This window comes from Chelonia mydas, chromosome 3 (genome assembly GCF_015237465.2).
Source record: "Chelonia mydas isolate rCheMyd1 chromosome 3, rCheMyd1.pri.v2, whole genome shotgun sequence".
Lineage (NCBI taxonomy): Eukaryota > Metazoa > Chordata > Testudines > Cheloniidae > Chelonia > Chelonia mydas.
Genome location: NC_057851.1, coordinates 109,043,029 through 109,060,035, shown reverse-complemented (window position 1 = coordinate 109,060,035; position 17,007 = coordinate 109,043,029). Strand labels below are relative to the sequence as shown.

The 17,007-nt window shown below is 43.8% G+C and overlaps 1 protein-coding gene across 14 annotated transcripts in view; it reads right to left on the bottom strand.

The window, feature by feature from the left end:
• Positions 1-6,282: 6,282 nt before the first annotated feature.
• Positions 6,283-17,007, bottom strand: part of SASH1 (SAM and SH3 domain containing 1) — an 838,974-nt gene continuing 828,249 nt past the window's right edge. For all 14 annotated transcript variants that reach the window (XM_043543094.1, XM_043543097.1, XM_043543098.1 and 11 more), the window contains 3 exons: positions 14,006-15,132; positions 11,125-11,256; positions 6,283-10,226 (listed from right to left, as the gene is read on the bottom strand). In XM_043543094.1, coding sequence (XP_043399029.1) covers positions 9,966-10,226; positions 11,125-11,256; positions 14,006-15,132 — 1,520 coding nt within the window. In that variant the 3' untranslated portion in view covers positions 6,283-9,965. The remainder of the gene's footprint in view (positions 10,227-11,124; positions 11,257-14,005; positions 15,133-17,007) is intronic.

The following is a 17,007-nucleotide window of genomic DNA, read 5'->3' as shown; positions in this document are numbered from 1 at the left end:
CCTCTTAAAGTCTTGGTGTCAAATGCTTCCACCAGAGCAAAAGCACCTTACCAAAAGTAGAGAATGAATCTGATTCGCGTACTTCTCTACTTCGCCTGCTTTAGAATTCCTTTCCTCTTGGAGTAATTTAACTTCATGGAAACTGTTAGGGGGCTTATTCCTTCACCCACTTTCTTCCCTGGTCCTTCTCGCATGAACAGAAAGCAACAATACCCGAAGTCCAAAGGTGCAAACAATTTGATGTTTATTGGGGTGAACTTCCAGTTTCCTTCCTTAGTGTCCCCCTTCCCAGCTCTGACACCACAAAGCCTTACACCTGTGTCCTTGCTCCCATTCCTGCCATTAGCAAAACACGATTCCAATTTCCCCACCCCCATTCCCTGTTCCCATTTCCCCCTTTAGCAAAACACGATTCCAATTTCCCCACCCCCATTCCCTGTTCCCATTTCCCCCTTTAGCCAAACATGATTCCAATTTCCCAACCCCCATTCCCTGTTCCCATTTCCCACCCAGACACCCACCCACTTCCTGATTGGCTGCAGACTATATAGTAACATGATTATGTACCCAATTATATCCCACCACCTTAATTAGTTTACACCCAGCAAAATTAATTATACAGCAGACAGGAACAATCACAGAACCAGACAGAGATTATACAGACAAACAATAGCAAAGTGGGAACCATAAAGACAAAACAATACAGAAGTGAGGATTTCACATCCCAGCTATTGATAAGTGAGTTCTTGCCAGACAGCATGCTATCAAACTAAGTTTCCTTTTACATTTTCTAGGCACTTCCCTTTCTCTGGGGGTGATAGGCACTATCAGGACAGGATTGTAGTCCTAACAGCCCAATAGCACCTTCTTTCAGTGTGACTAGTTTGGAATGTGAGGATGTGACCGGTCGCTTCCCAGCTTATGGCTGCCTCTGTTGCTTAGCCAAAGGCCTTAGCCTAAGAACAGGGCCTCAGACTGTCACAGTAAGAGAAGGACCTAACACTGGAAGACAGTGATTTTGATTCTCTCTTTTATACCTCTAACTAGCCAAGTAATAAGAATACACCTAAATTCTTAGAATATAGGCCTTTACAGACAGGCCTGAATATCTATATCCTAACAGAAACAGTTAAAATGCTTAGAAAAGTAGAAAAACATTAGGGAAAAAACAGAAATTAGTCCATCTACCCCCAAGTCTGTGTCACCTTCCAGTGCCTCTTACTTTTATCAGCCATCTCCATCTCCCCCAGTAGTGAATGAAGGATTTTGCAATGGGCATGTGGGGGACCACAATACATATAAGTAACATTGGACAAATAAAAGTTATGCAGATTAGCTACATCTTTGTATAAGGCTTTACTTTCCTGTATGGGCTACTAGCACCATGGATCACAGAGCACAGGGGAAACTGGCTTCCATGCGATCCCTAGCCCCTCACACAGGGGAGTGGGGCATGACGGGTAGGGAAGAGGTGAAGCCTTGGTTCTCCCCCAGTAACATGCAAGGCAGCTGGCATGGAGGAGAAAGTAACCTGCGGCTGGCACAGATTACTTCCTTTCTGGAGTAAGGGGGGAACCAGAGTGTGAAATGAGTGACTCTCAGAGTCACAGCTTGTACTCTGCGCTGCTCCTGAGGAGGAGCAGCTACACGCTGCCCTTGACTCAGGATAGATGGCCATGTTACTTTTAATGCTAATTTTCATGAATCCTCATGGAAGGGAGGCCCATTAAGGTTCATTGTATTCCCAAAGCACAGCTTTGCCAGCTGCTGCTGAAATTTGAGTGGTGAACACACTGAAGTACTGCCACAACTTCTTTTCTATGCCAAAAGATATAAGTTACTGTCACATCTGTACGGTGCTATTCAAAGGCAACTGCCAAACCTAGCTTTCCTGAATTCTTACTCATGTTGACTCACAAGGCAATGGACCAAGGAATCCACAAAGGCAGCAACTAACCCCAAGTAACAACCTGGTTCCAGCATCCATGAAAAATATCACTGAAAAGAGGACATGTTTAATGACTCGAGAGAGAGAGCCGTACTACATCCATTTACTCTGGTTAGGCAACTTTGATAAGCAGCCAAGTAAATGGGGGGTTATTTAAATGTCTAAAGTCCTTAATACCATTCTCAGGCGCTTCAAAAACCACCCTACTCCAAATGTAAAAATAAACCCTACTGAAGGAACTTAGGTGCTGTAGATTACCAGATGGAAAAACTCTGTCAAGTGAGGCAAATATCCTTGCTGTGCCAGTCCCAATTGAACAGTTGAATAAATGAGCTGGGAACACCACACAGGTCAAAGTAAATGAGGCCTTAACCTGCCAAAAATTTGTGGCCTAAATACAAACAAACATTAAGATCCAGAGAGGACCAATTGCGAATCACATAACCTAGGATTATGGAAAAAATCCAGCTGCCTCCATCTTTATGCAAAAGGCTGATATGAGGCATTGTCCTGGACCTAAACTTTGCTAACTTCCATAGACAAAGCAAAGGCACTCCTGGAATTTTATCCAAACTGAATGGACTTGCATAATGATCCTAAAATTAGCAAGTTGTAGGGAGAAAACATTTCTCAGCTGCTGTTGCCACTACCTTCAGGCTCTGTAGCCCTATTCCATTGAGGATGGAGAATTATGTCCAAACCACAAATTTTAAACCAAGAACTAAATGAGCCCAAAAGGTACTAATTAATTACTTTTAAGACAACCTCTCCCAGTAATCATCTAACCACTCACTGCCACAATAGAAACATCATTTTCTGATGGATTTAGCTAGCCAATATAAAACTGCTTCACGGACGGAGCAGGGAAACAAGTTCAAACATAGCGTAACATATAGCTGAGGTCAGTCATGCTGGACAATTGCAGCCCCTGTGCTTGGGCCTGGAAAAACAGACACCAAATACCTACGCTAGTAGCCAATGAAAGGGATTGTAGAGTAGTGCCAGCACTTTGGTGAGTTGATAGCCTATGCAGGTAGATATGCTCTATTCAGCTTGCCCTATTTACAAATGGGCTGCAATGTAATGCAGCAGTTGCTGTGACTGTTAGTGATGTCAACAGTTGAGGCTGGAGAGGGAAGCAGTGTTGGCAGACACACAAGGTGGTGACCTTCCCAACACCCGAGGCTATGATCAGCTGATGGCTTTTCAGTGACCAAGAGGGAATAAAATGGGTGTTTACAGTTCCTAGGAACAGGACCACATCACCATTGGCTCTCTTACTTTCAGCCCCTGCACAAAGGCCAAGAAGGGAATGGACCAGGAGACTCAGCTAACCTCTCCCTCAGACACCAGTCTCTGCTGAGAGATGGTTGTGGAGCATTGGCATCCCAAATCAAAGGGCACCTGATACTGGTTTCCTAATGCAATTTTGATGGAATAGTATATCAATGCAAACCACGTAACACTGGCTCAGCCTTGTGTGGACCGCCCCACAGGTGTGAAGTTCCCCTTATAAGGGAACTACTGGGAGGAGTTGTTTTTTTCTTTCTGCTGCCAATGCTTCCGGGGCCAGATGCTTGGTGTGGGGTGGGATTGTTGTTGCTATTAGAACACTATTGGATCAACAGCATTAGCAAAAAGTTAAGCACAAGACATATAGGCTGTGTTTCATCTGCTCCCGAGGTGACCAGGGACGGCAGCAGTCTTGCAAGGGCGGTGTTACTCCTTCCAGCTGCCGGAATGGCAAGTGCTCTGGCTGTGCATGCTGTTCTCCTTTTATTTCTGTTTTGTTACTCAAGTGCCTCTTCGAAACAGCCTGCATCGGAGCCAGTTGCAATCCCGGGAGGATGGTCAATCTCTTACTTCTAGCCAGCCGTGCAGTGCCCTCTGGTGCCCATGCACAGCAGGAGACTGCACAGCATTGGAACAAACTAACAGGAAGAAAACTAAAAGGATCATGTTTGGCAATTTACTTCTACACTACTGATGTTTACGTGCTACATGATAAATAGTAGCTAAATAGTTGTGTCGGGCTAAATAGTTTGTGATGAGGAGCTTTGCTTAAGCGGGAATTACAAATCAACTGTCAGGGTCAAATCCAAGCCATGATTCTGCCTTACTTCCCCTCCTGATTGAAAAAAAAAAATGCTGGCCAGTGAAGACGCCCTGAAACCATGATCTACCCTGGATGTTTTGTTCATTATTGGATCCAAGAGATATAAGTGACCATTAATCTTAACACATTGAGTGCTCCTCAGGGAAGGGACCGTAGACACAATGCAGTGTATATCTTGGATTAGACCCCATGCTTTCATTTGTTGTATGAAGCTACTAATACACTTTGGGGGCTATGCGCATGATAGAGAATAGAATACCACGGGGACAGATGCATGCTAATTGCATACCCATTGTGAAGTCCATGTACTATCTAGTAATTAAGCATGATCCATAGTTTGGACTGGAAATAATGTAGCTGAAGGGCCAGGCGGCAGTAAAATGCTTGAATAGCATCCCCGAATAACAGTGCTATTCAGCCTTGTTGCTACTATATGTAGAACTGACTTTTTAATGAGGTACATCTTACTTAATCTGATAGAAATCAAATTTCTGATTCCAAAATGGTTTACACTTTGCTTCAGATTAACCAGATTGCATTTGATAGAGGAACCAGAGGATTTGTTTGAACCAGCCTGAAGCATTGTCCTCAGAACCAAACTTTTCTGAAATGTCTCCCTTCCCCATTTCTCCCGATTCTTCTCCCCCTTGCTAAATACAACCTGCTTTCTAGTATCCTGGGTCAGCACCTGTCAACTCTGCTTTTGTCTTGCTTCCTGTTCCCCTCTTGTCACAGCTCACTCTGCAACATGCCCATGCCCTTTGCTGACATTCAAGCTCCATGACAGCCTGAGGCTGTATTTCCCCAAATCAAAACAATTCAGCATAAATCCAACTGATCAGACAACCCTCTCCCCAGACCTGGAGGCACCTACCTGCTCCCTGCAAATATCACTGTCTAGTGAGCTGCTTCTTTGCCTTTTATCTAAGGCTCAGGTGGCCTGCAGACTGTCACTTGAGTCCCAGCCTCAGACCCAGTGCCTGGAAGGCAGCTGATTAGCCACAGGTGGGTCTAAGTCAGGGGTGGGCAAACTACGGCCCGTGGGCCGGATCCGGTCCATCAGAGCTTTGGATCTGGCCCGTGGGATTGCCACCCCCGTGGCCCCGCACCGCTCCCAGAAGCAGCCGGCACCACATCCCTGCAGCGCCTGGGCAGGGTGAGCAGAGGGCTCCATGCGCTGCCCTCCCCTGCAAGCACCAACCCCCACAGGTCCCATTGGCCGGGAATGGGGAACCATGGCCAATAGGAGCTTTCGGGGAGGTACTCACAGGCGACCGCAGAGTGCGGAGCCCTCTGCCCAACCCCCCAGGGGCCGCAGGGACATAGTGCCAGCCGCTTCTGGGAGTGGTGTGGGGCCAGAGCAGGCATGGAGCCTGTCTTGGCCCTGCTGCATGCCGCTGCCGCCCCAGACGCTGCACCTCGAACTCCTCCCTGCCACACCCCAACCCCCTGCCCTGAGCCCCCTCGTACACCCTACACCCCACACTCCCTCCCACACCCCAACTCCCTGCCCCAGCCCTACATTCATGGCCCTGCATGCAATTTCCCCACCCAGATGTGGCCCTTGGACCAAAAAGTTTGCCCACCCCTGGTCTAAGTCCTCTTCTGTTAAAGGGCCAGCCCATCTTGTGACAAAGTGATTCAGGCATGCATAGCATTGGCAACGGTTGTGGGGATTCTGCGTTATCTGTCACAGTTGTCTTTGCATTTCAGGATCTTTGTAAGCTGGGGCTGGGGTTCCTTTCTCTCCTGTCTAGTTTGTATGGAGCCTTGAATATGTTATCCCTGCCTTCGTGCTGTAATGGTTGTGTGAATACCAATAAAAGTAACCAGACCCATCACTTGGGAGACAGCTAATTAGTCGCAGATGGGGGCTAAGCTCAACTCCCTTAAAGGGCCACCCAACGCTGGAAAAAAGTCTGCCCACGCAGAACCTAAAAAAAGTGGCTTCGTTTTAAAATGCACTGAACACCCACAACACCTAGCGAAATTGATGCGGCACCAGTGAAAACTGGCTGCTTTGGGGTTTTTAAAAAAATATGTCTGACTCTAGGCACCCAAGTTTGAAAATTTTGCCTGTAGCACCACAATATAACCTACAAAAGGAAAAATTCAGCAGTGAGAACACTGAATGCCGCTTCTTTCAACTGAAGTCAATCAATCAGGCTCTCCATTCCATTCCCTTTCATGATATTATAGCTCAAAAAAAGGAGACATGTAAGACTGAGGAAATTTATTTACTTTTTGTCTATGAACAGTATGACATATAATTACAGACAAGGTTTGATACACAGGAAAACCCCTTTGTCAACTTTTTTTTTTTTTTTGGCTAAATGAAAGAGCACAATAATCTTTACACGTTCATATTGTTGTTTTCTTTACAATACACAGCTTTCTCGGGTTGAAGCAAACTGTAAGGACACATTGGGTACTGGTATATTACAGCTACTTACATCATTTAAGAACAGCAAATGGAGAAAAATAAGTTATTTAAATACTGATTTCATATACAGAAAGTGCAACATTGTTAGTTGTTACATAACTTGCTTGACAGTTTTGTTTCCCCAGAAGGTGTCAATTAAGGATGACCGTATCTTGGACCAAAAGTATTATTTATTCTAAAAATAATACAGTACAACTGTACAGCCATGACTTGGTGAATTGACCTCTATTGCTGCTCTTAGGGAGAATGACCTGGCTGAATAATATAATACTTAATGCCTTTGATCACATTCCCATGCTCCCAGTTTGCATCCAAACCCAGTCTCATACAAGAGCACAGGGCCAGGGACACTGAGTATATCCTAGCTACTCAGATGGTAATACATGGGCATTAAGAGGAATTTACAATTGTGATGTTGATTGCTAATATTTTGGGAATGCTTCTTCCCTTTCCAAATAGCTTTTCAAGTTAGAATTGCACACAGTGGACACAGAGCAGTACTTGTCTGAGCAGAGCGGATTAGCATTTCATCAGCAGGCTTCTTTTGTGCTTCCCAATAGCCAACGAGCTAACTTTTGCTTAGAATGTTGCACTTCAAAAGGAAATTGTAAGGAACAGGGTATTGTTGTTACACCAGGCAATCCCCCACCTGTCCACTGAACTGCACTGAAACCAGCAGGAGAAGCTCACCCACTGAGCAGTGTAAGGCTTTTCTAAAATCAAAAATATATGCTAAAAATATAACACAAAAGACGACTGAACGGCAGAATTTAAAAACCAGATCAAAGAGCAATATTAACAACAAAAATCTCAAGGAATTCAAGTCAGAACGGCCTCCTCATGGCAAAGTTCTGATAGGTGTCATTTGATTTCTCCATGCAATGAAATCATTCAAAAGTCATAGGAATTACAATGAGTGTTTGGGACATGGAGAGCTTCAGAAATCCAGATTGTTTCCTTCTCTGCTGGGACTCTCCTGTTATTAATCAGGTTGGGGAAAAAAATGAAGGTGAGGGATTTTTTAAATCATATGACTTCCTTTTCCCGTGATGAGCAGAAGTTGTTTTCCTTTTGTATCAGATGATGCTTCATACTCAAACTGTGCATAGTAAGCAGTTCTTTACCCCTCTTAACTGCTAATTGGTATTCTGCAGTCTGCTTACTTTTAATCACTGGTGACCCTAGCTATCAGTGGATGTCTCAGCACTCCTTCCAGCTAGTGCTTTCTATAGACTTCCCTTTAAGCCTTAGAGAGGGATGACAGACAAATCATTGCTATAACAACCAAAGCCCATACTATAAGCATGTTGTTCTTTTGTAAGAGTCTATCCACCTGTGCAAAACATTCAGTTATGTCACACATTCCCTGATGCTGTCACACTAGAGCTTACTAGCTCTCCAGAGAAAAGCACTAATAACTTTTAGACAAAATGCAGAGGAGCTCTGGATCCAGAACAATTTCAGATGAGATGAGGAAGTGAATTAGTTATGCTGTACACATTGGTGTCTTTAATTCTGATGGCAGAATTTAGGGCAGAGTTGATAAAAATAACAGAGGCTGGTGGCAACTGAAAATAGGTAAATAAAACTGATGCCTAACGTTACACTCAGAGCCAGATTATCGCCTTAGGTGAAATTTACTGCGTACCTGATTTAGGGTAGGCAATAATAATAGAGCACTTTTAACACTTCATTCATCAATCTGAATGCACTTTATCAGGAAGAGTAAGCACCATTATCCTCATTTTATGAGTGAATAATTGAGCCTCAGAGAGGGGAAGGGACTTGCCCAAATTCACCTAGGAAGCTCGTGACAGAGCTGGTAATAGAAACAGATTTCTAGGCCTGTGCTCAGATCACTAGACTACATCTTTTAATTAGCCTGCCAAAGGAAAGCCTACTCTGTCTACGATGAAGAGTTTCCACTACTGTAAGTTAAAGAAAAGTACATAGGATATAGACACCAAAGAAGAATCTAGTTAATACTATTCATGGTGATCTGTATTTGGTATATAAAATGAGTGCCCATGTATAAAAATAAAATCTGTTAGTATCCACAGCTGTGAATGGGAGATTTTACAGTGGGTTAGACAGAAAACAGGATCATTATTTTATGGACAAAAAATGGTTTGTCCAGCATTCCAGAACGACACTTTCTTCTGAAGAGAAGAAATTTCAAACACTTGATACTGGAGGACATCAAGTTTGTAAAATTACAGCATAATTCATAAGACTCTGAGATTCCCCCCCAGGCAGCGAAATTACTGCACTGATACTTTCTATGGGACACAAAATGCACCGAAGAAGCAAACTATTTCCCCAGGGCAATCTTTCATTTGAAGAAACTAATGTTTTGAATTGATATGGTCAGGATACCAAGTCAAAGCTGCAGTATAATGATTGACAGTATAACCCAGTACATAAAAATGTGATTAAAATGAAAAGCAGTTACATATATACAAGGCAAGATAACTTTGAACTTTTTAATAACAGCAGCAAATGCAGACCATGGTGAACAGTTCGCCTGACAATGGAAACGCTGCATTTGCAAAAGCGCCTCTACAAACAGAAGATGTTACAGGACAATTTATAGAAGTTACTTTAACTGAAAATCACCCTAAGTGCCATGGAACGACGACAGGATGAAGCAAGGTTGGATACAGATAAGTGAACACTAGATAACTGCTGACAAGCTGATTTTAAGGCAAATAAAAAAAGCTGGTTGCTAGAAAGCAGTTACAAAAATGACTTCAGTTCTATACACAAAAGGAGTTTTGGACTCTGTTAGGTTAGTTGTACTGGAACAACAGAAATAGTCAATATTGTAAACTAATTCCAGTCCATTATTCTGGCCTAGCTAAAGGCTCTATGGTCTACAGCAACTATACCAAGCAACAGAGAGGACGACAAAAAAGGGTATGTATTCAGCACTCGATTGCTAAAACAAACAAAACAAGCAAACAAAAAACCCAAGAAGATTTGCTAAACAGCTTTTGCCGGTGAGTTGCACCTTGGCTGGTATGTGGCTTTCAGGGCTGACTCTAGGTAACTGGGACCCAGTATTACAGAGGGCCTTCTGTTCATAGAGACCTTGCAACAGAAACAGGGCTGACAGCGGGTGTAGCTGTCACAATCTTGTGGAAAGTGTGCAAGGGCCCCTTTAGCTTAATGGTCACATGGGGTGCTGTCTAACCACTGGCTAACCCCATGCACTTTCAGAACTAAAAACTAAAAATTGTTGTTGAGGACTAAGGAAGTACCACGTCTCTGTTACCTGGTGGTTGCTTCTTTTCTCCTTTAGTTGCTAACCACAGAAAAAAGGAAGATCCTCTGAGGCGTTTATTTGCCTATCCCTGGGATCCACTTGCTTGATCCCGTTTGCCGTGTGGAGAAATTAGGGCAACACTGGTGCAGTAAGAAGCAGCGGGGTCTCGGGCAGTGCCACGTTCCAGAGCATGTTAAATCGCCTCTGGATCGAGGGGTTTGACGAGTCTTGCTGCTGCCAAGAGCTTGCTTATGTGCTTCTCCTCTGTGATGCCAGCTTCTCGAAGGCAAGTTTGTGACAGAGAAGGCACTTTGCTCAGCGTGTTGAATCCTGCTTCCGTGAGCGAGCTAGAATACATAGGCAGGCCAATGGAAACCAGCCAGGCAGTTATCGACGTGATCTGTCCAGGGGATACAGGTTTTCGGCAGATTTCAGTGAGCCCTCCACTCGGAATCTGGATAGAGAAAGAGAAAGCAAAATGTAACCTTTTGACTGCTCAGTTTCCTTTCAGTCTTCCTCTGCACCTCCCAGGCAGTAAGAATTTGATAGTTTTAGAAAAGGGATGTTTCAAACCTTGATAGCTATTTCTCCTGTGTGTGTTAGGCAATGAGGAAGTCATTTGCTCAGCACCCATTCTACTCTTTTTAACTGGTTCCCAATATGCTGTTAGTTGGTCATAGAACTATAGGGCTGGAAGAGACCTCGAGAAGTTATCGAGTCTGTCCCCTCAATCTGAAGCAGGACCAAGTGTATCTAGACCATTTCTGACACATTTGTTTAATCTGTTCTTAAGAACCTCCAGTGACAGGGATTCCAGAACCTCCCTTGGAAGCCTGTTCCAGAGCTTAACTACGCCTATCGTTAAAAAGGTTTTCCTTTCTAACTAAATCTGCCTTGCTGCAGATTAAACCCCTTACTTCTTGTCCTGCCTTCAGCAGGTATGGGGAACATGGATCCCCTTCCTTTTTATAACAGCCCTTAACATATTTGAAGACTTATCAGATCCCCCCACTCAGTCTTCTTTTCTCAACACTAACCATGCCCCGTTTCTTTTTAAACCTCTCCTCTTACGTCAGGTTTCCTAAACCTTTAATTATGTTTGCTGCTCTCCTCAGAGATGCCAAGGACTGAATGGGCAGGGCGACTCAAATCTGCTCAATACTGGAAGTGGTTCCCCTCCAGCACAGAGGAGTGAAGGATGAGGGGGTGGCATGCTCTGCTGCTACCTGTGCTGTATCTCTGCGAACAGAGGCAGGATTTCAGTCTCCCTGGCTATGAATCCCGTACCCTTCACCATCATTCAATTAACTATGCATTTCTAAGCAAAGAACGTGGTACACAGAGACACTCACTGCCATGCGGTGCTGCTTCCTCAACTGCTTCACCCGGATTTGGTCCATGTTCGTAGCAACATCCTTTTCAGGCTGCTCTAGGTCTTCAGAGTATCTCTGCACCAAAGCTTCAGGAATCCCACAGCGACCATGCTGCAAATTGCCATCCAGCCATGCAGGAGGAAGGAAAAGGGAAAGAAAGAAAACCAGAAGCAATACAAGTCAATAAAAGGTTTCTATACAAACATCAAACACAAAAATGATAAGGGGAGCTTTAGATTTATCTGAGAGTCACAAAGAATGGAGTTTCATTTAGCGTTAACATTATCTACAGTGGGGCGTTTGGGACACTGGTCCATAAAGCCTTTACCATTACGCATCCTCAAAGGGTGAAATTCTGGCTCTACTGAAGTTAAGAGCAAAAATCCCATGGACTTCAAACAGGGCCAGCTTTTTATCCAAAGTCTCTCTCTGCCATCAAATGGTTCCACCAGTGAAATCTGCCTCTGACAAGTTGTAGGGCAGCACACATTTTGCCATTCAGAAATTTTACAAGATATTTTGCTATTCTTTGGCTTAGTCAGAAAATGACTTTGTCATCAGGGCTGGAGAAAATTGATCTGATCACTGTGGATTTCCTGGTTCTTGACTTGTACAATTTGGGAGATGTCTGACAGATTTAGGGGTCCTCTGGAGATAATGATCAGAGTTAGTGTTCCATTAGGAACATAGGAATTGTGAGACCAGTGGTTCATCTAGTCCAGTATCCTGCTTCCAACAGTGAGTCAAATAGGCAATTCTGGGGTACCCTATGCCAAGGAACATTTCTTCCTAACCTCCATTAGAAGTTGGCTTTTGCCCTTATGAAGAATGTATTTTATACCCTCACAAAACCCTTGGTGGTTTTTTGACCTCTTTACAATTGGATTTCTATTCTTCACATAAACAGATTCATATGCACTTCCCTCCAGTGTGCGAACTGATATTCCAGTCAATAAGAGATCCCACATCATGCCTAGCCACTACTCCAGAGAAGTAGTAACGTCATATGGGCTTTAAGATTTATCACTGAATCATTTAAACAATAAATTGGTTAGTCTCTAAGGTGCCACAAGTACTCCTTTTCTTTTTGCGAATACAGACTAACACAGCTGTTACTCTGAAACCAATAATATTTTTGTAAATTACCTTTAATATCCAGTGCAAATTAGGGCAGCTCTGAGAATAGCGGGTGGAAGGAGAGATGGAGAGAAGGCATCTATGTCCCTCCCCCAGAGTGCATTGGGTACAAGGTCAGGCATACCTGAGGATATGGTCCTGTGTGTGGAATTTAGTTTACACTAAGCTAGATGTGGCTGTTCAATATTAATATTATTTGCATTAAGGTATCACCTTGGAGCTGCAATCCCGGACCAGGACCCCATTGTATTAGGTGTGATACAAACATAACAAAAAGATAGTCCCAACCCCAATGAGTTTAGTCCTCGAGATGTTATCCGTATCTCTGGTAGGACTCACATGTCTCATCAACTCTCTTCCCTTCCTGACACACAGTAAGGCAGAGTGCAAACATGGCCTGTGTAGGACAAACTGCTCCATTTTCAGCCCCGCACTAGGCAAGAGTGGAGTGAGATACACATCTTCCCTCCCAGCAGCCAGGAACATATGGAAGGAATGGGAGATGAAACTGTCTTTTCATCATACCCTTTCATTGCATCAATTCATGCAGCTGCTGCACTACAATGACAAAGTGCTGTCACATATCAACAGAGCATCAAAGCACCATTGCAAGATTGGGGTCTTCTCCCTGCAACTGCTGCAGTTCGACGCACTTAGAGTGGCACATCAATTGCCTTACATCATTAACATGCAAAGCATTTAATCGGATTGACTTTCACCATTTATTCTCTTTTTATCCTTTTTGCACTTCATCCAGCATGGACAATGAACCTCAACTGATCAGTTTCCCCTTCCACTTTCCCCCCTCCAAATCAGCACTCATTTGAAGTGTGTGTATATCCATGTATTTCTCCCAAACTCTTTTGTTCCCTTCGAGGGTACTTGTAAGGTTTTTGGACAGAAAAAAGTGGACATCAAAGCAAGCTGACTAATGTCTAATGCCTGTTGCTGGTTATGCAATTAATGGTAAGTCTGCAACACTCTGTGATTAAGCTGGCTCCACCCCCTCCTCAAAGTGAAATGTGGTCCTGATTTTCAAAGGAGCTCAGTTCCCATTTAGGCACCTATTTACAGGTCAGATTTTCCCAAAGTGCTCAGCACCCAGCAGCTCCCACTGTGACTTTTATGGCTCCATTTTCAATAGCTCAGCACATTGGGTGCTGAGCCCCTCTAGAAATTCCAGCGAGGGTCTCTGAACCAACCTTAGTTCTGAGAAGCATCACTGGTGTTAGAAAGGACAGACTGAATTAATGGGCAGAACTGTGCTGTCTTTCAAAGGGATGGGTATGGAGTAATCAGGGTCAGCCTGGATCCCAAACTCATGCTCAGATTCCACCTTCCAGGAGTTGCCTCCTCGTTCAGCCCTCTTGCTGAAGAGTAGGGAGGTATGTAGTTCTGTCCTCTCTCAAACCCGCGAGTTGGAGGAGACAAGCCCATGCTGGAGCAGCAGAGCTTGCAGGAAATGTAGAGTTCAAAGGAGCAAGGCCCCAAACAGCTATTTACTTTAATGGTATTGAAAGACTGCCTTTGGGTGTGAGGCCTGATATCAACAGAACAGACTGAGAGACTAACAACAGGGTGCCTGAAAGATATTTCCAGCTTTTCCAATGGTTTATAGAGGACGAACTAGCTCACTTGCTGACAAATAATGCACCAGATGCAATGAAAAGCGAGCGGTTATAAAGACCAGAGTTAAAATGTTGAGACAATAGCCTCTTCTCACCTTGTCTGAATATGGTTCCTCTGTGAGATCAATCTCTTCAGTCTGCAACTTGTTTTCTATCAACATTTCCAGATTCAGTCCTCTAGTACAAGAGACTTTCCTGGCTAAAGCAGGGCCTAGCTTTACCACATGTTGCTGAATGCTAGCAGTCTCAGAAAGCTCAGCTAGCCAAGGGGGCAGTGTGGTTGGTGGGGTACTGGGCTGCTCAGAAGAGGGCCTACAGGCAGGTACTTCCCGGCAATCAATGGGGCTGGATGGACTGGCCCTTTTTACTGGCAAACATGGTGCATCTGGACTTGAAAGGGCTCCACTTAGGGTCAGAGGGGGATGATATAGTCCATTAGAAAGGCGTTCTCGGCTTTTTTTGGCAGGGACCGGTGGTGGCTGGGAAGGATTTTTTGACTGAATTCTTGCCTCGCTCATGCCCTTTTGCTCAGCTTTCAGACCTTCCTTGAGGACTGGAGAGTTATCAGCCCTTTCAAGGTCATGACTGCTTTTATGATGATGTTCCAGAGATGTCCTTGTTATGTTGTGGGTAACTAAAGTAGGCTGAGCCTCCCAGCATTTAAGCTGGTACTGAGTAGGAGTCCCACATGAAGTCTCTGTTACTGAGCAGTCCAATTTCCTAGCTTTTCCCTTCTGAGAATCAGCAGTTCCTTTACTTTGCTTAGGCAGATTGTCTTCTGCCCTCATGCCAGCCCCAGGAGCCTTAGGCTTCAGGACAGAGCCAGTTGTCTTTTTTGATACATCCAGTGCATCTTGAGGGAAAGAATCTACTTTCTTGCTAATGTTCGGTAGGTCAGTGCTGGATTCTCCTTGGAGGTCATCCAGTGAATGAGATCTTGGCCACTTGGCCATATTCTGGGTGCCATCCAGAGTCTCGCAGCTCCGGCAGACAGCTGCTGGTAAACTTCTGCGGTTCTTCTTCAAACCTGTGATGCTTGAAGGCTTGATGCAGCTCTTGGGAGCATGATGCATGCAGCTCAACCGGATTTCCTTCTTTCCTTGCTGGAGAGCTTCTGCCGATTTAGTCAAAGGCAGAGTTGGATAACTTGGCAGTTGGTTTCTGTTAAAGCAGTGCTCGCTGGCTGACTTTGTGGGCAGCAGACAGGTCCTCCGAGTCTTGCCTAAGAAAAAAAAAACATTACAAATCATTGTAGGAGAAATGTACAAAAGAAGCACCACCAGGAACTTGCATCACCACTAAATGCCTTTGAAACACAAGGATTCTTCATTGGTAAATGAGGACATGTCTAGGTCTTGTCCCTTTTTTCTGATGTCTCTGCCTATGCTGCACTTCAATACAGTTCCACCCAGACTTGTTTGAGAGCTTCTAGTTTGATTAATGAGAGCTGCTTAATATCCCAAAGTAGCAAAATAAATTTAAGATAAATTCTAGTCTTTACCTAAATTTGCAAAGATGTCATGGTCCAGCTGGCTTAATACAACTTTTCTTGGTGTAGCTATAGCCTATACATTATGGTAGCAGATTTGACCCCTACAGAGAAATAACTTATAAAATCAGACAGTGTTTGTAGCTACATTAGGTCAATAATTATTTGGTTTCTAATTATGCTTGAGAACTCACTCTTGAAGAATGGATTTGTATCCCTTAATGTTGTATTTCTTTTGAGATAATGTTTATTACCTAGAATTATGACAGACCTGCCACACAGTTATTTCATGGTTTAAATGCACAGTGAGCTGTTTACAAAGGGAAACCATCAGGCAGCTTGAATTGTTTTGGGACTGCTATTGCACTAGCCTCTTTCCAGGGCTGTGTTTAGCAGTTGAAGAATTTTATTGGAGAAATGTGTCTTATATTATGAAAGGGAGAAGTGTTTCAAATGGACTAACCTTAGCATTAGTCTTAAATTGGAATGTCCTACTCGAGTGGAAAGACCAGGTGGTATACTAGTATTTTATGTTCACTGTTTGAGACAAAAATAATTTTATAAGAGCATGTTTTGCATTTTCCATAACAGGCATGGCTCCTGGAGTGGTTGATGGAGATGACAAGAAGCGCTGAAGATCTTACTAAGATGCAGCCTCATTTTTTCTAAAAGTTGTTTTTTAAAAAGAAGGCTAGGAGCACAGTAAAATAAATGTATGGCAGTTATTGAATGATTGTTTGGATCATTTTAGATAGCCTGAACTGGTGATTTTTACTACTTAGAAAAACAGAAAAGTCCACTTACAGAACAGACTCTGTATTTCTAGCGCCCTATAAATATACATTCAATCTTTTGGGTGCTGTACAGACTTTCCAGGGGCTGGATCCAGAAGGCCATTAAAAACCTGCCATTATGAAAGCAAAATGCTCCACATTCAGCTCCACTCCAGAACCCAAAACCTTCCCATAAATTCCGTTTGCAGAAGGTCCCCCATATCTGGGCTTGATAGATGAGGTTGGGTGGTCTTTCAAAAGGTTGAAGACCCTGTCACTGTGAACGCTAACTCTCCTGTTTAAACAAGGCGTCTCAAGTGTCTCACCTGGTTGCCTCTATTGTAATCATCATACAAAGGGGGAGTCAGTCTCTAAGGTAGTCAAGACCCATAGCTATTTAAGGCTTTTTAGAATCAACATCTTGAAATCCAGGGCAAATCAAGTAATAATGGGAAATACTGCTTGGTTAGGAGGCTGCTGCATTCTGCACCTTCCAAATGGGTTTAAGGTGTATCTTTATCTAGAGTTACCCTAGTCCAATTGGAAATGACCAAAGCATGCATAACAGTCACTTTTCCTGTTAAATGTAAAAACTTTGAACTAAATCCTACAGTCCTTACAGCAGAATTGCCAATGGCGACAGTGGGCGTTTTGTCCAAGACAGGGTGTCATGATCAGCCATTGTGTGAGCAAATGGGAAAAAGCACACTAGAAAAGAAAAAATATCAAAGCCACGATGAGCCAGACACCCAACTGGTGTAAACTGGCATAGCAACATTGACTTAGTGGAGCTCTGCAAATTTACACCAGCCAAGCATCTGGCCCTATATCTTCA